Raw genomic sequence first — 22634 nt, 5'->3', positions numbered from 1 at the left:
GTGGAAAGCTGTCTGCGGACAAACACCATCTCTCTTGGCCTGAAGTGAGATGAGTGTTGCACCCGACAGTTGTCTTTGACTGGACTTAACCGTCCAGGGGTCATTTACCTTTCACTACACACACTTTTCTCTCAACATTACAGCGTCTTCTGTTCATTTGCAGCTACACAATGATGCAAAACTGAATGAAAAAAGAGAGGGGGAAGAAGCAAGTGCATGGCTTCAGTTGCTAATTGGACCTGCTTCTGGTGGACAAGTGGTACTGTAGTTTGGAAGCTGGATCTGGGAAAGTGGGTTTTTTTGGGGGGGAACAGACCCACTGAAATCAGAAACTGTGCAAAATCTAATAGAAACAATCAGCAGGGCTATGTGGGCCACCCCCACAAAAGAACATTTTGGGAAATGGAGTCCTCAACAGCAGCAATTTGCGCTGCAAGCTTTTGTTGCAGGTCCTGTTTGCAAATAAAGGGTGCAGATGGGACCCGCAACCAAAGGTTTCAATACATCCCTATTCCCCTAATACAGATGCTCCTGTTCAGGTTTCCAGCCAGACACTCCTTCCTGCAAGCTTACAAACTTATCTACTTCCACTTACCAGAAGAGAGTGTCCCCCAAGTAGTAGAAATCCATTCCTGACGGTGAGGAGCAGAGTGCTTTCAACCCAATAGGTGCTGGGCCACCTGAGTTTGCCCACTGCCTTATCCATGACAACTAATAATATCACAGTGTATCCAAAAAAGCTAAATGCGAGCAGGGCTGACCAGTGCAGCCTTTGTCGACCACGTGTCTTCCAGACGTTTTTGACTACAACTCCCATCAGCCCCTGCAATCCTAAACATCTGGAGAGCAGGAGGTTGCCAAGGCCTGGGCTGGCTGTACACACCTTCTATCCTTTGGATAGCTTTATGTCATGGCTACCTCACAGCTTGATAACTTCTGCTGGCTCTGGCCAAAGCAAATATTTCCATCCCTGCTCCAAGACTTGAAAAGCAAATATTTAGCCAGAATGAAGCGCGGCCTGCTCTTTGCCTCTCTCAGTCTCTTCCCGTGTATGGACGGGAGCTGAAGTTCCCAACTACTGTACACTCCCCAGCGCAACCCCTCCGCCGCCTTGGGGAAGGGAGAGCCCGCCTCCCTGCAAACAAGGGATTGGCACGTTCCCTCCCTTCGGCCCCGGGCAGCCTCGCCTGGATTAGCCGAGCGGGGAAGGCAGTCACCCGGAGGCGCTGCGGGAGCCTCTCCCGGAGGTGTGCGCGCCGCGCGCCTCGCACCTGCGCGCCGCCCCGTCGCGGCAACCTGTTTCGCTTCGCCCGGTCCGAAGGCAGGAAGGGCGCCGCTGCCGGCGCGGGAGCCTCACCTGGCCGGCGAGGCGGGGGCTTGCCAGGTGTTTGGTGTGGGGGGCGATGCTGTGGGCGCATTGCAGGCGGCTCAGGGTCGTCGGTCCTCCGCAGAGCCGGATCCACGATGAACAGGGATCCTCGCCGGGTAGATCTCAGCTTCTTGAACGAGGAAGAAGCCAAGCAGATCTTCCGCGTGCTGGAGCGGGACTCGCAGCTCAAGAGGGCCGAGAAGGAGAGGATCAGGTACAGCCAGGTCCCTTTAGTGCTGCACCTCTGGTGGGGGGGCACCTAAGTTCTGGGAACCAGCTAAACCCGCGGGGTGATGGAGTCCCTTTTAGGAGGACACGTGGAGATGTTGTCTAGACCTTGTAAAATGGGTGCTAATGACTCTTTCAATCTTCCCTTGATCCCAAGCTAGTTGATCTAACTTTTTATTGTGCACCCTGGAGCTATGGTGTTTTCTTCTGTTGCTGCTGCTGCTGCTTTACGATCCAATCCTGCATGCATTTATTGGGGCTTTTAGCGGGAGGTGATTTTCATATCGGCAATAAATTTCTTTCACAAGAGTGGTGCCAAGCTAGACTCTGGACTTCTTGACCTTGAAGCGCTACGCCTGAGTTTTAAAATGTCTGGCGAGCTGGAAATATACTTGTTGAATGTTTTGGGGAGGCAGGAGGCAGTTTGCACATGCTCTAAGAAAACACTGTTTTTTATTTTGAATTATTAAGGTCGCTAGGTTCAGAGCTAGGCCCCAGAATTCAAAAGAAGCCACAAGGCTGACCTCAGAGGAATCTTGGTTCACATTGTGTTACTTATTTTTCAAGTTTATAAACCGCTTTACAACCAAACGCTATCAAAGCAGTGTGTTGTAATATAAAATGAGAGAAACTGCAAAAGATACAGACTTTAAAAACAATTTAAAAATACATTTTGGGGGAAACTTTCTTAAACAATAAAGAGTCTGGTGGGGTGTTATGACATGACATTAAAAAAGAAAAAGCTAAATATTTTTCTTCTACTGTAAGCTGGATAAAACAGGGGATTTAATAGAATGAACTTTGGATATTTAGGCTGCCATCATGCACCTGCTTACCTGGAAGGAAGTCCCATTGAACTTGATGAGGCTTACAGAAGTAATAGACATGTATAGGATTGCACCTTTGGGCTTCTTTCCAGGTAAACTTGCGTAGGATTGCGCAAATAAATGTTCCTTTTTTGTTGTCTGTAGCCTCTACCATATTTACAGCATCCACACACTGCAAGAAGTTCTTGCCATTCCTGTTAAAAAAAGCCTTACGCTTGGCTCCCATGTGATGACATGGGTTTTGATGCTTGCTTCAGCGCTTTCAGCCCATAATGAGCCGGCTGTGCGCATAGGCTGGCATGCAGAGGCTTTGGTGTTGGCATGCCACCACAAATCAACCTCATCGTCAATGTCAAAACCAAATCTTGTGCATGCAGGTGAATATGTAAGCCTGCCTTAATGCAGATGGAAGTCAGCAAAGGCTTTCCATGCAACCTCATGTGCTGAATCCATTAGGAGAATCAACCCACACAGTGCAATCCTGTACTATTCTACTCAGAAGTGAGTTTCATGGGGTTTACTTTTGGGTAAGTGGGTACAGGATTACAGCTAGTGTGCACAACTTAAGGCCAGAGCTTTCCTGGTCATTCTTCCTTGAGAGCAAGCCCCACCGAAATAAACCTCGATGGGTGCCAAAGTAAACAAGCATAAGGCCCAGTTCTTAGGCCTTTCACCTACATGGGAAGTTAAGATGTGTGTGAGCCTCTCTGTCTCTCATCATATAGATATATATTTGGCAGTGTTAGAAACTCGGATATATAAGCTAGGAGCGAAATGGCTCCTTACACCAGGGTTACAGTCGCCAAAATGGAGTGCCTAGTTGCCATTTTGGGGCCAGACAGCTCGGAAGTCATATTTTTCAATACAGCTTTTTGGCTCCTGGAAAACATTCTGACTGTGCAGATAAAATATAACGGATAGACTTCTACAGGAAGTGTTGCTAGTGTGTGGAAAGAGTCCAGATCCAAGGATTCCCCAGGCGTGGACCTCCAGATGGTGGAGACTTCAGGCGCCATTATGGCGCCGGGGCTTCTTCACTTGGTTGCGAGTGGCCAATAGCCAGGTGCAAAATGTGTTTGGTGCCTGGAGAATTCCAAACGCTGATTTGGCGTATTGGACACTGTTAACGTGGAACTGACTGTAGCAGAGAAATCAAATGCTCAGTGTAGGTTTGGAGATTTGAGCCTCGATCCAAGGCTCTGCTGCCTCCGAATCTGTGCTTGTGTAGAGGGGGAGAGGTGTCTTCTCCATGTGATTTTTGTACAGTAGGTTAGTGTCTGCATCTAACAAAGCAGGAAGGGACAGGGTAGCTATTTCCTGGGTTTGGTTGCTATTTTAAGTCTTCTCCCAAGTGGCTTGTTTCCCTCTCTCACTCTCTGAGGGACTTTGCCCTGTAGCTTGGGCAGAGCAAAGAGTACAGAGCTGTTTCAGATGGTCACTACAGTATTAGTGGTGTGTTGCTGAATTTGGCGTCTCTGCCTTTGGGACTGAAGTTCCCGAATTTTTCACCTGCATGCGTTTTTCTCCCTCTCTGTCATTCCAGGACATGGTGTCAACAAGTGAAATTGACCGATGGGAGGGGTCAAGACAAAGTCCTTTTTGACAGTGCGCATGGTTAAACTAACGTTCACTACTACAGGACGTAGCAACCGGCAACTTAAGATGGCTATAAAAGGGGCTTCATTAGATTTGTAGGCAATATATTGCCCCAAACCGGTTTGAAGTCCCTGTTGTCATACTGGTTTCATAATTTTTGACCTGGCAATATTATTATTATTATTATTATTATTATTATTATTATTATTATTATTATCACTACTACTACTACTACTACTACTATTATTATTATTATTATACTGCCCTATATCATGGGGTCTCAGGGCAGTTCACAGAATAAAATACCTAATAAAATTAAAAACAACAACCCAATACAACGTGCGCACCCCCCCCCCAACAAAAAACACATTTTAAAAGGGCATAGGATGTAAATCAGATCAACCAAAGGCCTGCTTAAAAAGGAATGTTTTTGTCTGGCGCTTAAAGGCATATAATGAAGGTGCTAGGCGAACTTCTCTGGGGAGAGCATTCCACAAATGGGGAGCCACTGCAGAGAAGGCCCGTTCTTGTGTTATATCACGAATCATAGAATCATAGAGTTGGAAGAGACCACAAGGGCCATCGAGTCCAACCCCCTGCCAATCAGGAAACACCATCAGAGCACTCCTGACATATGGTTGTCAAGCCTCTGCTTAAAGACCTCCAAAGAAGGAGACTCCACCACACTCCTTGGCAGCAAATTCCACTGTTGAACAGCTCTTACTGTCAGGAAGTTCTTCCTAATGTTTAGGTGGAATCTTCTTTCTTGTAGTTTGGATCCATTGCTCCGTGTCCGCTTCTCTGGAGCAGCAGAAAACAACCTTTCTCCTTCCTCTATGAGACATCCTTTTATATATTTGAACATGGCTATCATATCACCCCTTAACCTCCTCTTCTCCAGGCTAAACATGCCCAGCTCCCTTAGCCGTTCCTCATAAGGCATCATTTCCAGGCCTTTGACCATTTTGGTTGCCCTCCTTTGGACACGTACCAGTTTGTCAGTGTCCTTCTTGAACTATGATGCCCAGAACTGGACACAGTACTCCAGGTGAGGTCTGACCAGAGCAGAATGCAGTGGCACTATTACTTCCCTTGATCTAGATGCTATACTCCTATTGATGCAGCCCAGAATTGCATTGGCTTTTTTAGCTGCCGCGTCACACTGTTGGCTCATGTCAAGTTTGTGGTCAACCAAGACTCCTAGATCCTTTTCACATGTACTGCTCTCAAGCCAGGTGTCACCCATCTTGTATTTGTGCCTCTCATTTTTTTTTTGCCCAAGTGCAATACTTTACATTTCTCCCTGTTAAAATTCATTTTGTTTGTTTTGGCCCAGTTCTCTAATCTGTCAAGGTCGTTTTGAAGTGTGATCCTGTCCTCTGGGGTGTTAGCCACCCCTCCCAGTTTGGTGTCATCTGCAAATTTGATCAGGATGCCCTTGAGTCCATCATCCAAGTCGTTGATAAAGATGTTGAATAAGACCGGGCCCAAGACGGAACCCTGTGGCACCCCACTAGTCACTCTTCTCCAGGATGAAGAGGAACCATTGATGAGCACCCTTTGGGTTTGGTCAGTCAGCCAGTTACAAATCCACTGAGTGGTAGCATAGTCAAGACCGCATTTTACCAGCTTCTTTACAAGAATATCATGGGGCACCTTGTCAAATGCCTTGCTGAAATCATGATGTGTGTGTGTGCGCGCGCGCAAGCTGTGCAAAAATCATGATGGTGGGGGGGGAGTGAAGCCAGCCAATGTCTCTACATAGCTCCATCCTTATTTCAGACATCGTGATATATTGATATATTGCAATGTTTAGCTGGTGATATATCACAGTTTTGAAAACCAGATATTGTCCAGTCCTAATTCCCACCAGGTCAGAGGCAGTATACCACAGGAGATCACTGTGGTTTGTGGGAAAGTTTCTCTCATAAGTTCCAAAGATCTAAGGAGCCCATTCCAGGGTAACTCGCAGCAGGGCTTCTGTGGCTGCCCCTGATCTGTCTGTTAAGATATGATAGACGCCCACTATCTGCAATTTCTGGAAACATCATAGGTTGGTTTCTGAGTACACCCTCGTGTCTTCTGAACCCAGAACTCTATTTGAGTGATGGGACTTTGGCGAAGAGGCAGAGCTGTAGTTTAGGGTTCTTTGGCTGATAAATCTGGAACCGTCACCTGAAGCACAGTTTGTCCTGGCTCCCACGACAAAGGTAGACATTAGATATCATGATCAGTTCTTCATGTTGGCTCACTCCAAATTGCATATTGGAAAGGAATGGCAGTACCCCTATGATGCTCCAGTTAAAAGGTTAAGATAAAGGGACCCCTGACTGTTAGGTCCAGTTGCAGACGACTCTGGGGTTGCGGCGCTCATCTCGCTCTGTAGGCTGAGGGAGCTGGCGTACAGCTTCTGGGTCATGTGGCCAGCATGACTAAGCCGCTTCTGGCGAACCAGAGCAGTGCACGGAAACGCCATTTACCTTCCCACCAGAGCGGTACCTATTTCATAGAATCATAGAATCATAGAGTTGGAAGAGACCACAAGGGCCATCGAGTCCAACCCCCTGCCAAGCAGGAAACACCATCAGAGCACTCCTGACATATGGTTGTCAAGCCTCTGCTTAAAGACCTCCAAAGAAGGAGATTCCACCACACTCCTTGGCAGCAAATTCCACTGTCGAACAGCTCTTACTGTCAGGAAGTTCTTCCTAATGTTTAGGTGGAATCTTCTTTCTTGTAGTTTGGAACCATTGCTCCGTGTCCGCTTCTCTGGAGCAGCAGAAAACAACCTTTCTCCCTCCTCTATGTGACATCCTTTTATATATTTGAACATGGCTATCATATCACCCCTTAGCCTCCTCTTCTCCAGGCTAAACATGCCCAGCTCCCTTAGCCATTCCTCATAAGGCATCGTTTCCAGGCCTTTGACCATTTTGGTTGCCCTCCTCTGGACATGTTCCAGTTTGTCAGTGTCCTTCTTGAACTGTGGTGCCCAGAACTGGACACAGTACTCCAGGTGAGGTCTGACCAGAGCAGAATACAGTGGCACTATTACTTCCCTTGATCTAGATGCTATACTCCTATTGATGCAGCCCAGAATTGCATTGGCTTTTTTAGCTGCCGCGTCACACTGTTGGCTCATGTTAAGTTTGTGGTCAACCAAGACTCCTAGATCCTTTTCACATGTAGTGCTCTCAAGCCAGGTGTCACCCATCTTGTATTTGTGCCTCTCATTTTTTTTTGCCCAAGTGCAATACTTTACATTTCTCCCTGTTAAAATTCATCTTGTTTGTTTTGGCCCAGTTCTCTAATCTGTCAAGGTCGTTTTGAAGTGTGATCCTGTCCTCTGGGGTGTTAGCCACCCCTCCCAGTTTTATCTACTTGCACTTCATACTTTTGAACTGCTAGGTTGGCAGGAGCAGGGACCGAGCAACGGGAGCTCACCCCGTCGCGGGAATTCGAACCACCGACCTTCTGATCAGCAAGCCCTAGGCTCTGTAGTTTAACCCACAGCACCACCTGCGTCCCTGATGATGCTCTGGTTAACCTGCCTCTAAAACATTCCCGCTCTGTTTCAAAGTTAATGTCTTGGATATCGAAGGCGTGAGACATGATACACCACAACGTCCATTTCCCTGTACAGTATTGGGAAATTTTTTATGTGGTATGTTTTACAATTTTTTAATATATGCTGTAAGCCTCCCAAAGTGGCTGGAGAAAACCAGACAGATGGGCGTGATATATAAATAATAAAATGATTATGATAACGGCAAGTATTTTGCTAGTAAAATAATTACTTAGCTTATATTCAGCACTCTCAATAGTCCAAAGTGCTTCATATATTTCAGGCTGTACATCAACCCTGCAAGGTATGAGGGTACTGTTAGCTCCATATTTCAGATGGGGTCTGGGAGTGAGAGATAATAGCTAGCCCAAGGCCACCCATGACACTTGTGGCTGCGTTGTGATTTGAGTCTATGATAGCTGAAGCTCTTTACCACAGAATTACAGAGGCTTAAATCTCCAGTGTTAAGTGGTGCATGCCGGCACCTCATATAAAGAGGGTTGTCTTTTATCTGCAACCACAAGAATGTGAATATTCATACTATAGCACCTTCATGAAGGGCTTGATAACTTTATGAGAAGGTGCTTACTTGATGACTAGGTGAATTCTCAACATTATCACTGTACCAATGAGCAGGCTCTGCTACGTAATTTTTCTTGTACCAACTAGGTTCAAACGTTGTTTTTAAACAGACAATGTTATGCACCAGACTGGTAATAACCTGGCTGAGAGCTGAAAAACATGAATGACAGAGTTGTCCTGTGTATCTGTGCATGGACTGTACCATTTCAAATGGCAGGTGGGAGATTAGATGTATAAATGTTTTTCCATTTATTATTCTTATTCTTTTAAAAAACAGTTTCAAACTAGACTATTTTCCCGGACTTGTTAGTTATTTATGTGCATCATTTTTTTAATGTGATGGGACTTTTAAGACATTCTGAAATGTGTAGTAGTGCAGCCAAGCCACAGGCCCACCCGATGAGTCTGCCAATCAGATGGCTTGGTTTCAAATCTACATCCATTAGAACAAAGAATGGGATTGGTGGAACACAAACCAGTACAGGCAAGCTGGCAAACTATGGTTTGGCACTATGTGATGATGCGCTTGCTCCTCTCCTTGCGTGCTGTGATTCCCTGCATCTGTGGTTTGCGGTAAAACCATAGTTTCTCATCTCATCCAAATTAACAAAATGTGGCTTGTACTTGCTCTGCAAATCAGAATGTGAAACTGGAGCTCAACCCTGATTTTGAGGGCAAGAACAAACCATAATTTGCCAGTTTGGACAAAAGAGAAACTGCAGTTTGCTACAGAAAATTGCAGGGCCAAACCAGTACAGCATTGTGTCTAAAGTAGCCTATGTTTTATATGATGAATCAACTAAGATTTCTTTGAGCAGGGAGATGGGGAAAGCCGATTTCTCTCTGAGATGGGAAACAGTGGCATGTGTTCTGTTCTGTCATGTATGAATTACAGTAGCTGAAATTTATGCATTTCAATGGTTGGGCTGGATGCCCCTTGAAGTCCCTTCTAGCAATAAAATTCTATGATTCTTGGAGTGAACTTTGGCATCGAACGTGTGTGCGTGCGTGTGCACATGCACGTGCAACAGAAAGTGTGTTAACTTGTCGGCATCAGAGCCACAGGTCAGGTGCAAAACACTAGCAACAAATTCCAAGGAAGGAGCTGCAGAGAGGGAAGGATGAGCAATAATGAGAGGAAATTTCCCCCTACAGGGTTGCAGGAGGAAGAGGTGAAGAATTAAACTTTTGCCTGCGGTTGAGGTCAAGAAAAAGAGCTTCTGGCCATGTTCTCTTCCCCTGCCCAATATAATTTCCTTGAGTTAAAAATGAGGAGAGGCTGGAGGAAGAAATATGGAAGATGTATTTTCTCCGGTGAACCTTTCTGTTTTTGTGCACTGCTTCTATAAGCAAACTCTGGGGAGCAAATTAGTTGCCCAAGGAATCCAGCAGTCTTCATACAGCAAGGTTTTCTCCAGCATTAGATGTGTCCCTCAATTAGTGCAACTGGTTTCTATTGTTTATCAGCAGTATTTATTCCCCAGAGTTTTGTTGCAGAAGCTTGTTTCCCTTGGCTCAGGATCGGAGGGGGGATTCGCTGGGGATGGCAGTCATTTCAGAGTGATCCTTTTTGTGTGCTTTGAGCGGCTCATGGTCTTCCTGATGGTCACAGCCTTTGCACAGACACAAGCGAGCAACTTCCCTCACAAAGCTACTTTTGTCGCAAACTTTTCAACGATTCATAATCGGATTTTGCAAAAGCTATAAATTAACAGCCAACAAAGGTCCGTATAGTTAAAGCTATGGTTTTCCCAGTAGTGATGTATGGAAGTGAGAGCTAGACCATAAAGAAGGCTGATCGCCAAAGAATTGATGCTTTTGAATTATGGTGCTGGAGGAGACTCTTGAGAGTCCTATGGACTGCAAGAAGATCAAACCTCTCCATTCTTAAGGAAATCAGCCCTGAGTGCTCACTGGAAGGACAGATCCTGAAGCTGAGGCTCCAATACTTTGGCCACCTCATGAGAAGAGAAGACATGTTTGGTCAAAACTCTCCACTATGACCTGTCCATCTTGGCTGTCCCTGCATGGCATAGCTCATAGCTTCTCTGAGTTATTCAAGCCCCTTTGCCATGGCAAAGCAGTGATCCATGAAGGGGCAGAAAGATTGAGGGCAGAAGGAAAAGGGGACGACAGAGAACAAGATGGCTGGACAGTGTTCTTGAAGCTACCAGCATGAGTCTGACCAAACTGCGGGAGGCAGTGGAAGACAGGAGTGCCTGGCGTGCTCTGGTCCATGGGGTCACGAAGAGTTGGACACGACTAAATGACTAAACAACAACAATAAATGAACAGGAGGAAAAAGAGCCCAAGGTGTTTTAGCTGTAAGACTGTACCATCTTAGCTTTTTATAATTTGTTCTGCTGAAGCATGTTTCTGGAGCTCATTGTTCTGGATCTCACATGGAGGGCTTTTCACTATGGAGAAATGGGGGGGGCAACCTTTAAACACAACGTGTACATTTCTTCCCTTGGCCTTTGTTGTTAGGACACGGAGCAGAGAGACCTTAAGGGCAGAGGGCCTTCTCGGTAGTGGCGCCCACCCTGTGGAATGCCCTCCGATCAGATGTTAAGGAGATGAGTAATTATTTAACATTTAGGAAACATCTGAAGGCAGCCCTGCATAGGGAAGCTTTTAAGGTTTAGTATTTTACTATGTTTTTATATATGCTGGAAGCCACCCAGAGTGGCTAGGGCAACCCAGTCATATGGGTGGGGTACAAATATAATAATAATAATAATCATCATCATCATCATCATCATCATCTAGTGAGAATATGTGTTAATCTGAGGGACACTGCCTTAAAGTCTGATTACAATCTGTCTCTTTAAGTCCTGATCCAACACTTTATCTCTCATTGGACTCCAAATCCCATCAGCCTCAACCAACATGGCCATTGGTCATGGACGATGGGAGTTGTAGTCCAACATCTGGAGAGAAACATCTGGTGCCCCATCTCTGCTGTAGTGCAATCCCACACAACTGTAGCTGGCTCAAGGCCACATTCTTGCCATACAGTTAAAGCACTATTATTGTACTTTGAACACTCATGGCCTTCCCCTCCCAAAAAATAATAATTCTGGGAGCTACAGTTTGTTAAGGGTTCTGAGAGTTGTTAGGAACAACCCCCCCCCCCCCAATTTGCTGCAATGCCCAGAGTTCCCTGTGAAGAGGGATCAATTGAATTGGCCATTGATATAGGGCAATTTGCACTGGAAAACACTCACTTTGCACTGGGAAATTTTGTGATGCTCTTCAGAATGAAGTCATTTAGCACCTTTTTACTTGTACTTAGTAAACAAAGCTAAAAACTTTAAAACTTCCAAACATGCCTAATGTTGTATTTGAAATTGGCATTCATTGTTACTGATGAACATATGAAACAGAAAAATTTCTGTGGAAAGATAAACCCCGCAAAAGTGATTATTTGGACAAAATGGTCCATTCACTCCTGTGAGGCTGCTTTCATAATTGTAGGGGTATGTGTGTGTAAAAAGAGAGAACGAGAGAGAAGACAACTTTCCATGAAAAGAATGTTAATGGATGAATAATTGTACAGCAAGGACACAAGATACCGGCATAAATTGTATCAATTATATTTACTTGTCCCCCCCTCCAATTATTAAAGAAGGAAGGAAGGTCCATTAAAAACACAACCTTTTGAGTATTTAGCAGCTTACTGTGGTATCCTAATAATGGTTATTTTTTTAAGAAGCTGAATCATTGGTAGTAGTTTTAAGACAACAGGCCCTTACTTTGGGGGAGCTTATCTAACAAACTGGATAGTCCGCTGAAATGAGTGAGATGGACGAAACGGATGTTATTTAAAAGTAATTAGCTAGGTTGGGCAAATGGTCATTTAAAGCAGGCTCACTGAGGGCCATAAGTTTCCTCTTGTGACAAAGCTATCTATCACCTAGTGTGAATATTTACCACAATCTGCTATTAACATTACTTCAAGGGCTGGTTAGGTTACAGTCACAACACTTCATTATAACTGTGCGGAAATAAAAAGAAGTGGCATGTAATTAATGTTATGTGAGTGACATTAAAGGAATCTGGTGGAAATTGGATATCATGTGAGAATAAAAAAAATCTAGTGGTGTCACATCAAAAGTGATTCCCAGGTTTACTCTTGACTACTGTGGGGAAATTACTTCTAAGAGGGTTTTTAACCTTCAAAAATAAAATGTGTAGTTGGGAGATACCCCAAGGATCATCTAGTCCAAACCCCTGCAATTCAGAAATCAGAGGTGAGTAATCCTTGAGAGATGGCTATCCAACCGCTATTTAAAAACCACCCTTGAGGGAGACTCCACCGCCTTTCAAGATAGTCCATTCTGCTGCTGAACAGCTCATACTGTCAGAAATTTCTTCCCCACCTTCCAGGTTTTTAGATGACATGCAAATGGCATTCCCCAGATACAGTCGTATCTCGGAAGTCGAACAGAATCCGTTCCGGAAGTCCGTTTGACTTCCAAAAGGTTCAGGAACCAAGGTGCGGCTTCTGATTGGCTGCAGGAAGGTCCTGCAGCCAATCGGAAGCCGCAACGGACATTTGGATTCCAAAGAAGGTTCGCAAACCGGAACAATCACTTCCAGGTGTGCGGCGTTTGGGAGCCAAAATGTTCTTCTCACAAGGCGTTTGGCTTCCAAGGTACAACTGTACTAATGTATGAAGAACCCCTTGATGTTGGCAGGAACCCTGATAGGGAAGTTCCCAGTTCCCAGACTCAATTTTCTGTTGCTGATCAAAGTGAATATATTTGTTTTAAGGGGTCCTCAGATAAGTGTCAGAGGTGGGGTCCTGCTAGAGCTCTCTCTTGCTATTTCTCTTTTTTAAAAAAGAAACAAAACAAAACTTTTTTTATTCAAAATTAAAACAAAACATATTATCCAGAAACATAACATCCTTATTCCCCCCCATTTTTCCTCCCTCCCCCCACCTTCCCCCACAAACCCACCCACCACCTCCCGACTTCCCTCAGTTCCAGGCTTTGATTTCTCTAAGAATGCTGTTTTCTGCATGTTACACAGTTGTGTAGATCCTCAAACTATTTAGCTGATTATCATCGATAATCTTGCTATTTCTCTTCTGGTGTTTGTGACAGCAGGAATTCAGGAAATTTGAAATGGAATAGGAATGTCCATGTGTGCGGTGCACACATACATATCTCAATGCAAACACTTTCAATATTTAAACTGATCCCTTCACTGTTATTTGAACAGGTGGGCTTTTTAAAAAATAATTGCAGCAATAATTGCAATTTCTTCCAACTTGTAGATAGGTTGACTGTTTGACAGGCTGTCAGACTAGGAATCTGTGTCCTCTTTTTATCTGTGAACCCTTAGATCTCCAGGCAGCTAAAAGAGGAGCAATTTGTGTGTGCATGGAGGGGATAATTCTGTCTTCTCAGATCTGACAGTCTCCCTCTGGCAACCTGTTATAAAGTTTCATAGGGTTCGGCTTGGCAAAGAAATCTGATCAGCCCACGCTTCTGCCCAGAGGTGGATCCACAAAAGTTTTAACAGGGGAGATGAAACATTTAAGTTTAGTGCAGACAAAATGGCAGTTTAGGGGATAACAGCAGCAGAAGAGAGAGGCACTTAGGTGATCTAACAATGTTCTGAATCATAGCTTTGGAGTAAATAAACACGGTGAAACAAGTACTGAAAAATCACAAGGAACACACAGCTCAAGATCCGCCAGGCAGTGTCAAAGGCAGCTGTAGGGTAGGATCCTGCTGCTCCTGGCTGCTTTTTTCTTTGGCCTGCATGCACTATTTATCCAATGTCTTTTTGGAGATTATATGCTTCCCAAATGTTCTCTTGCTCCTAAATGCACCTTACACGGGACTGTGGTCTATATCACTCCAGAGTGCAGGTGGGTGTGTCATTTTTTAATGTCCCAAATGTTAAAAAGAAAAACCTCAAACATCCCTTCAGTTAAACAATAACCACCTAGCAGAACAATAGCCACCAGTTGCTAATGTGCAAGTACCGGTACTTGTCTGGAATGAGAAATGGGTTGCAATCAGGGCTACCCATCCCAAGCCTGCAGATAGTTTCAGTGGCCAGATGAGAAAGTATTTGGTCAGTCTCTATTCTAAGTCAGAGGTTGTGTTTGCACAAAACCATCCACAGCTAACATTGGTTGTTGTTTTTTTAATGCTTTTGCTGCATCTGCACACCCTAAGGGTGTGGATTTAGAGAATTTTATGCAGAATTAGGCACTGGCCCATTGAGATTCTGGCACAACTACTTAAGGAATGCAGCTAAAGCAGAGGAGTGCCAGAAAGATAGGACTGAAAGTTATTTGCACAATCTTTTTCCTAGCTTCTGCAGAATTACCGTATTTTTTGCTCTATAAGACTCACTTTTTCCCTCCTAAAAAGGAAGGGGAAATGTGTGTGCGTCTTATGGGGTGAATGCAGGCTGCACAGCTATCACAGAAGCCAGAACAGCAAGAGGGATTGCTGCTTTCACTGCGCAGCAATCCCTCTTGCTGTTCTGGGTTCTGAGATTCAGAATATTTTTTTTCTTGTTTTCCTCCTCCAAAAACTATGTGCGTCTTGTGGTCTGGTGCGTCTTATAGAGCGAAAAATACGGTAAATAACCTTGTTGCTTTCCATCTAAGGGAAAAATAATAATTAAGCTCCTGTTCAGTGTTAGAAACACAGATATATAAGGTAGGCGCCAAATGGCTCCTTAAACCAGGGTTATCGTTGCCAAAATGAAATACCTAGTTGCCATTTTGGGAGCAGACAGCTCGAAAGTCGTATTTTTCAATATAACTTTTGGGTTCCTGAAATTCATTCTGATTGTGCAGATAAAATATAATGGATAGAACTATACAGGATGTGTTGCTAGTGTGTGGAAAGGGTCAGGATCCAAGGATCTCCAGGCATGCGCCTCCAGATGGTGGAGTTGTCAGGTGCTATCCTGGTGCCTGGGCATCTTCACTTGGTTGCAATTTGCCAATAGCCAGGTGTAAAATTCGCCTGGCGCATTTCGAACACTGCTCCTGTTTCGATTCATACTTGAGGTTTTTCCTGTAGAGTATAATGAATCAGGTCCTCAGAGGGTCAGGCTGCAATCCAGACCTTTGATCCACCATGCTGGGTGTTGGATTGGGTGGAGATCTGTTTACACATACATGTTTGAACTCACATGCATGTCCAGCACTCAGATGCATTCATGCACACACTAACAAGAGGTTGTATCCGTTATGAATATGTGTTTTACCCTTAACCTTATGCCACCACTAAGTTCCCACACAAATAGAATAAAGAAAGCTTGGTTTATTATATGAAACGCAAATGACAGAATATATATTTGTTTGTCCCAACACACATCGCTTTATGCTTGTTGACGTTCAAGTGCGTTTGCCATTTTATAACAATCTGTTTCTTCTTAACTATACCAATGACAGACTGTGGAAGGGTAATATACCGTATATCTGTATGTAAATCAAAAGCTGTACCAATAATATATGCACACCAGGGGGCAGGATGAGGTTGCATTCAATTTTGGCATTGTCCAATTTGTTATGTAAAATGTACTGCAACTTCATGGGTGTTGCAGAAGGTGCTCTTTCAAAATTGCCTTTCCAGGTTCAGCATGTCAACACACCTAGTGAGAAAAATAAGTGTTAAAGATTAACAGACCAAACCCAGGGCATGTTTACTCAAGAGTAAGTCCAGCTAGAGTCAAGTTGCCATAACACTCCTCTCTCAGGGCAGCACGATTGGGCTGAGTGCCAATACTGTTGTGTATACACAGCAGGAGAGCACTGGATCTTTTTTAAAAATCACATTGACTTGAAATTCAGCATAGTTTTCCTAGAACGGTGTAGGCCACTGTGGAGGAAGTGACCTGTCTTTCAGTGGCCCACGCCATTTCAGGGACTTTTACTTGAAATGTGGCTCAGTTTAGTTTACAATTTCATTTTAAACATGGTTGGGCTCTCTTACACTCAGATATCACACTGGGGGAGCACATGTACAGCTGCTGAGGTCATAAAGATGATTTTGGCTGCAATCCTATGCATTGAGAGGTCATTCAAAGGGGGCATATAGCACCTTAGATCTCCCTTTCCAAATTTGGGGAGAGAGAGCTCCCATGTTGGATCATCACTCCCAACTGCTTCAGAAATGTCTGTGGTCCCTCAGGCACTGGAGTGCAGACATATGTAGAACCAGAAATCATCTTCTTCTTTGGTGATCACTCATAGCCAAGTAAGGTTGCCTTCGAGGAACACTGTCATGGAAATAGGATGAGTGTGTTGCGGTGTTATATTAAAATTTGGGGTTGGCTTTTACAGCCCAACTGCCCCAAGGGACTTAGAATCCCCTAAGTCCATTAAATCAGAGAAGAATGGATGGCGGCAGGTACCAGTAGAAGAAAAGCAAGGAAGATACTTGCTTTTTTTCTGTTGCAAAAGCGTGTCTCCTCCCCCCGCCCCCGCAAAAGGAGGTGAAAACCCTGAACAAAGGTGTATAGCAGCTTTTAAAAGCTTCAGAAATTGCCCAACCCCTTAGCCCAGGGGACAGCAACCTTTCATTTTCGTTCATTCCCCCCCCCCAATATAGTCCGGCCCACCACATGATCTGAGGGATGGTGGACTGGCCCACGGCTGAAAAAGGTTGCTGACCCCTGGAGCCTTGAACAATGGAGGCTGGTGATGGAGGAGTTCTGTCGCTCTTAACAAAGTTGTCATAGTTACTGCCCCACAGATCCAAATGATGGTTGTGCAAGTTTGTGGCAAGCTGCCTTGAGTACAGAGTAAAAGAAGGGAGAAAGATAAACCAATAAATAAACTGCACTGCATATGCTTGTGACTGCTGGGACAACTATGATGTCTTGTAGTACTTCCCATCACACATACACGATGCGGTGCATTTATTTGTGAATTGAACTTGATATTTTTTTTGTAGTACATTGGAGCATTCAGCTATTGAATATCATGATATTACTAGACCTGATGTATGAATGTGTGTGTGTGTGTGTGTGTGTGTGTGTGTATCTCACATTTTCAACTCTTAACAATCAGTGTACCAGACCTTACTGGGATCAGATCCTGGGTCTAACAATCACACCGCCTTCTTGCAAACTGCAGAAAAGGCAATATAGTCACAGTTGTTTGGAAATCATGTCCTCTAGTTTTTGGCCTCTAGAGGGGGTGCAATACAGTACTTTGAATATTATTTGACAGATGCCTGCCTGAAGCAGGATGTGAAAGTGTGCTATTGGCTAATTTAGCACTTTAGCAAAGGATTGCAGATGAAACTATGGCCTTTGACAACGAAAGCTGAGATGCGGCTGCTCACCAGACTGCCGTCAGGGCCAACTGCATTTAAGTTGCTGGTTTAAAATGTGCTCCGGTGTATTTTAATTGTTGTTTTTAACTGGTTTGTTTTTATTGCCCTGCACTTTATAATTCGTGTTTTTAAATGTTGCAAGCCACCTTGAATCCCAGCATGGGATATATAAATATATTAAAAGTAACAAACAAACAAACAGCCTAGTAAACTGCTCTGACTTGAAGGTGATACTAGAGCAATGTCATCGCAAAGTCTGTTGTATCATCCTTTGCCACCACTGGGTGAACTGGGAGGAGGAGGAGGAGAACAATACCAATAATAATTTGCCCATCTGGCTGGGATAGCAGGTTAATACTAGCCTCTAAGCCAGGGATTGGCAACCGAAGGCCCATGGGCCACATGGATGCCGACGCTGGAAATCGCGGTCAATCGCGCACAATCTGACCCACAGAAAGATCTCCACTGGAGTGAACCGGCCCAGGCAAGGTAAACCTTGCCAACCCCTGCTCTAAGCATACCAGTACAGTGGTACCTCGGGTTAAGAACTTAATTCGTTCCGTAGGTCCGTTCTTAACCTGAAACTGTTCTTAACCTGAGGTACCACTTTAGCTAATGGGGCCTCCCGCTGCCGCCACACTGCCGCAGTGCGATTTCTGTTCTCATCCTGAAGCAAAGTTCTTAACCCAAGGTACTATTTCTGGGTTAGCAGAGTCTGTAACCTGAAGCGTCTGTAACCCGAGGTACCACTGTAAAGCAATTATGGGCTGGCAACTTTTGTGGGTGTATTTGCAGCGCTCCTATATGTGCTTCACAGATTAGCATCCATTCTCTCTACCCCCTTTTAGGCGGAAGAGAAGACCACTCCTCCAGGGATGTTACTGAGAATATTAAAAACAAACATAATTCCCGGTTAAAATCACGTATGTGTTCTCTTTCATAGCAAACTTCACAAGGAAAAGGAAGATGCAACAGGACTACCAGGGGTGACCGGAGACTGGTTTGAAGAAATCCAGAAGAGAACATTTCAGAATGAGGCTGATGTTGGCAAAATGTTCAAACAACCCCTAGTTCACAGACTGCGAAAGTCCATCGGAAATGGTGAGTCGCCACTCGTGCATCCAAACAAGGCCACTTCCAACTATAAAAATGGCCGATATATGACGTTAGGAGTTTTAAGGAAGAGGAACAGTCACCGGAGATTTTTCAGGTGGAAGTAGTATCTCAAAGTAAAGCACATTAAAAGGCAATTTGGCAACTTAGCTGTAGCTTCTCTGGAAGTGTGTTGTCAAGGCAGGGATCAGGCTGCTACAGTGAGCATTATCTGATCGAATTGCCTCAGCGCCGGCCTTTGTGACAGGAAGAGCATTTAAGAGCTTCGTAGGGAAGGAAATTATATATTGTAGGGAAATATAAATATATACGTTGTGTATTGACTTATCACACTCAAGTGCTGTAGTCCTCCCGGAGATGAGAGAAATCAGGTCTCGGATAAAACAGTGCGCCTCTCCAATCTGCTTGTCAGGGGACAGGAATTCAATTTAGATAAGTGAAATGGATGGACGGCACCTTGACAGATTCAACTGGGCTCAGAAAGCAGGCAGGTGATGATGTGATCAGAATATCAGGACAGGAAGATGGAGCCCGTCTGCTGTCTGGCTTGACACTGATACAGATGTAGGGAGAATTTCTCTCAGACTGTTGCTTTGATCAGTTTCTTAACTGTCCTACATACTGTTGTGGACATTAAACAATGCTCAGATTCACCTTAATTTTTTTTATTCAGGTACCTAGAGAGAGGCGCGCACACACAAACACATACACACTCCAAACTCATGGCAGTCAGGGAGTATTCTGAGGACATGCAGAATATACTGACTATTTATACAAAGTTTGTCGCGTGAAGCACAGGGTTTGCTTCCTCAAAGAAAAAGGAAAGTACAAAGCTTCATTATTAAAGCTTTGTACTTTCCATTTTCTTCATTATTATAATAACTTCATTATTAGAGTGTGGAAGGTTTTTTATAGATGCCACCTTCCTGCCCCCCCCCCATATCTGAAGTGAGGCCTCTGGAGACAGGGCCTTCTTGGTAGCTGCACCCTAGTTGTAGAATTCTCTCCCCAGAGAGCTTCGCCTGGCACCTACTTATCATCATTTTAGCACCAGACAAAGGCCGTTCTATTTTTCCCAACCTCCTTATGCACAGTTTTTAAAAAACAAATGTGGCTTTTAGCTTCTTTTCTTTTCTTTGCATTTGCATTTTAATTGTTTTATTCCTTTTGTAAATTGCCCTGGGATTATGACTGAAAGACTGTGTTGATGCTTCAAATAATAAATAAACCCAGTTCAAAGGATTGGGGGAAAACAAATAATATTTATCATTTCAATTTCCTTTTCAGATGCAAAACCCTCCGCCCCGCCGATCCCACAAGCCCAGAAGAATGCCTCCCCTTCCATCCTGGGAGGGCTGCGTATGCCTTTTGCATCTCTCTTCTCCTCCTTCAGAAAATCGAAACGGCAGCATTCAAAGCCTCTGCAAAAGCAGCCCCAATACCCTCCAAGGTGAGCTGGAAGCTTCCTGTCTGTGTGCATTCATTTGCTCTGGTTGCAAATCCAGATCTTTGGGGGCCAGGTTGGAGTCAGCTGCTCTGTTGCAGAAAGCACTTTTCTGGGATTGGTGGAGAGGAGAGGTCTTCATTGTTAGCAGTTATTCCTGCCTGGCAAGTTAGACTAGACTCCCAACTCTATGATTCCATGAACTTTCATGAGCTTGTGCCTCATGAATTTGTTTCTTTCCTGTATCTGCCTCGGAGGATTTCACACTATGCTACGTTACAAATGTTGAAAGCTCCTTGACCGCCAGTGTCATACTTGCGTTCATCTTCCTCCTGCCCGGAAGCCTCTTGGGCTGGAGGTCTCTACCAATCCTCTGTTAGGATATTTCCGTTCCACCTTAAAAGGGAGCAGGCTTTGTGAGTCACAGAGTCTGCGTATTTCCTGTTCACAGGATGTTTATGTTTTCAGTTGCTTTCGTTTTCCCCTTCGTGCCTGAATACCGATGCAGGCGGTCGTGTTTTTCTTTGTTCTGACCAACGCCAAATGAACTTGGAAAAATGTTCTCCTGCTGTGCATCTTTCGCTGTGTGAATTCTGCTGATAGAGTGTGCACCAGCCTAAGAATGTGGCAATCTATTTGTGAGGCTTCGTGTCGCTAATTGCTGCCTGTCTACGGGAGGTCGATGGATCGTCCAGCAGCCGGCTTGGGGGCTATGATGGACTTTGCCTCCCTGGCAATATCCCAACATCCTCCTCCTACACCTCCTACAGTGTGGTATAGTGGTTAAGAGCGGTAGTCTCGTAATCTGGTGAACTGGGTTCGCTTCCCCGCTCCTCCACATGCAGCTGCTGGGTGACCTTGGGCTAGTCACACTTCTCTGAAGTCTCTCAGCCCCACTCACCTCACAGAGTGTTTGTGGTGGGGGAGGAAGAGAAAGGAGAATGTTAGCCGCTTTGAGACTTCTTTGGGTAGTGATAAAGCGGGATATCAAATCCAAACTCTTCTTCTTCTTTTCTGTAACATTTGAAGGTGTGGCTGCATCTCAGGGAGCAGGCAATTTGGACACAGCTGGAAGAGCAGCTGACCGAAATTTCTGGGGACATGACCCATGCTCACCTTCACCAACCTAGTTTCCTCCCGATGTTTTAGACTACAACTCATAGGAACATAGGAAGCTACCTTAAGACCATTCACCATCCAGCTCAGTATTGCTTACACTGACTGGCAACAGCTCTCCAGGGTGACAGACAGGAGTCTTTTCCCATCCCTGTCTGGAGACACCAAAGATCGATTGGGGACCTGCTCCACGCGAGCGTTCAGTCCGCCACTGAGCTCCTCCCTTAAAATCTGTTTTGACATAGCTATTCAGTAACGTCAGAATTGGCTGGCAGGGAAATCTGGTGGGCTGAAAGTAGATCACACTAGAGTAGGATATGTAACTACTTGCTAATTGCAGGGCGTGAGCAAAGCTAGTCTCTGGATCCTTCTGTTGTTGCTTTTATTTAATATGAAATTCATGTTGCATCTTATGCATTCCTTCCATGTAATTTGGTGTCTCCCCTTCTAAGTGCTCTGCACTCACACAGGAATTTCCTAATTTGTGTGTTGAGCATTTTTGTGCTCAAAAAGAATCTGGAGAAGCCCCTGCTTGCATACACCCATGCATAGTTAGAGCTGTCAGGGTGGAGGCCTCAAATCCTGTTTCATGAGGTGAGATGGATACTATAAGAGGCAGGGTCTTTTTGATGGTGGCACCAAAACTTTGAAATGCCCTCCCTGCAAAAGCCCGCTAGGCTAGGTTCTCTCCTTGTTTGCTTTTAGACATGCACTGAAAGCTTTCTTTTCTCATCAAGCTTTTAATAGCTAACTATCTGCTGCTTCTAAAGTTGGCTTTGCTTTTAACTGATGGCATCCCTAGTTTCTTTTATCTCCAAAGTTCACAGGGGCGTGTGGATGATTATGTAGCCAAACATCACCACCAACACCCAAAAGCGAGGCATCAGCAGGGTTGTGGAAGCCCTAAGGTTTGCAGAAGTGCCAAAAAAATCTTTAGCGCAAAAGCAGCAAAGGAGCGGGGAACCTCCAAAACAAACCAATGATGAGAACTGAGTGTTTTCATTGACCACAGAATATTAACTGACTGTTTGGGTGGCGAACTGGGAGTATTTTGGAGGACTCCCTCCATAATGCAAACATTTTGTCGCAGGTTCCACTTGTTTTATTAGTTATTATTGTTAATAATAATAATAAAGCAGAATAAAAAATAAATAAAAACCAAAATGGAGGGCACCCCATTGTCTACCCCACGACTAGGTGGGACTTTGGCGTCATCTGCCAGGGCTCTTCTTATGTTCAAAGTTCTTGACCTGAAGCACTATTTCTGGGTTAGCAGAGTGTGTAACCTGAAGCGTATGTAACCCGAGGTACCACTGTAAATGAAATCCCATTAGTGGTTTTTATTTCTTTATTTTTGTGTGGTTTGTTTTGCATCTGCTCAGGGTCTGCCTGCTTTAGCTGTCCCAGTCCTCCTCGCCTTGTTCTCCTCTCAAGTGTATGTTTCCTTTCTCGCTGTTGCCTAGAGGCATTGGGT

General features: G+C 44.6%; 1 protein-coding gene across 2 annotated transcripts in view; it reads left to right on the top strand.

The window, feature by feature from the left end:
- The window catches only part of EXPH5 (exophilin 5), a 54478-nt gene that overhangs the window by 11633 nt on the left and 20211 nt on the right, over nt 1-22634 (top strand). The window contains exons 1-3 of one of the 2 annotated variants that reach the window (XM_053385778.1): nt 1442-1583; nt 18431-18588; nt 19888-20050. In XM_053385778.1, coding sequence (XP_053241753.1) covers nt 1465-1583; nt 18431-18588; nt 19888-20050 — 440 coding nt within the window. In that variant the 5' untranslated portion in view covers nt 1442-1464. Of the gene's footprint in view, nt 1-1441; nt 1584-18430; nt 18589-19887; nt 20051-22634 lie in introns of those variants that run through there. The other variant, XM_053385779.1, reaches the window with a different exon arrangement.

Source organism: Podarcis raffonei, chromosome 4, assembly GCF_027172205.1.
Source record: "Podarcis raffonei isolate rPodRaf1 chromosome 4, rPodRaf1.pri, whole genome shotgun sequence".
Classification (NCBI taxonomy): domain Eukaryota; kingdom Metazoa; phylum Chordata; class Lepidosauria; order Squamata; family Lacertidae; genus Podarcis; species Podarcis raffonei.
This window is presented reverse-complemented; position numbering and strand designations above follow the sequence as displayed.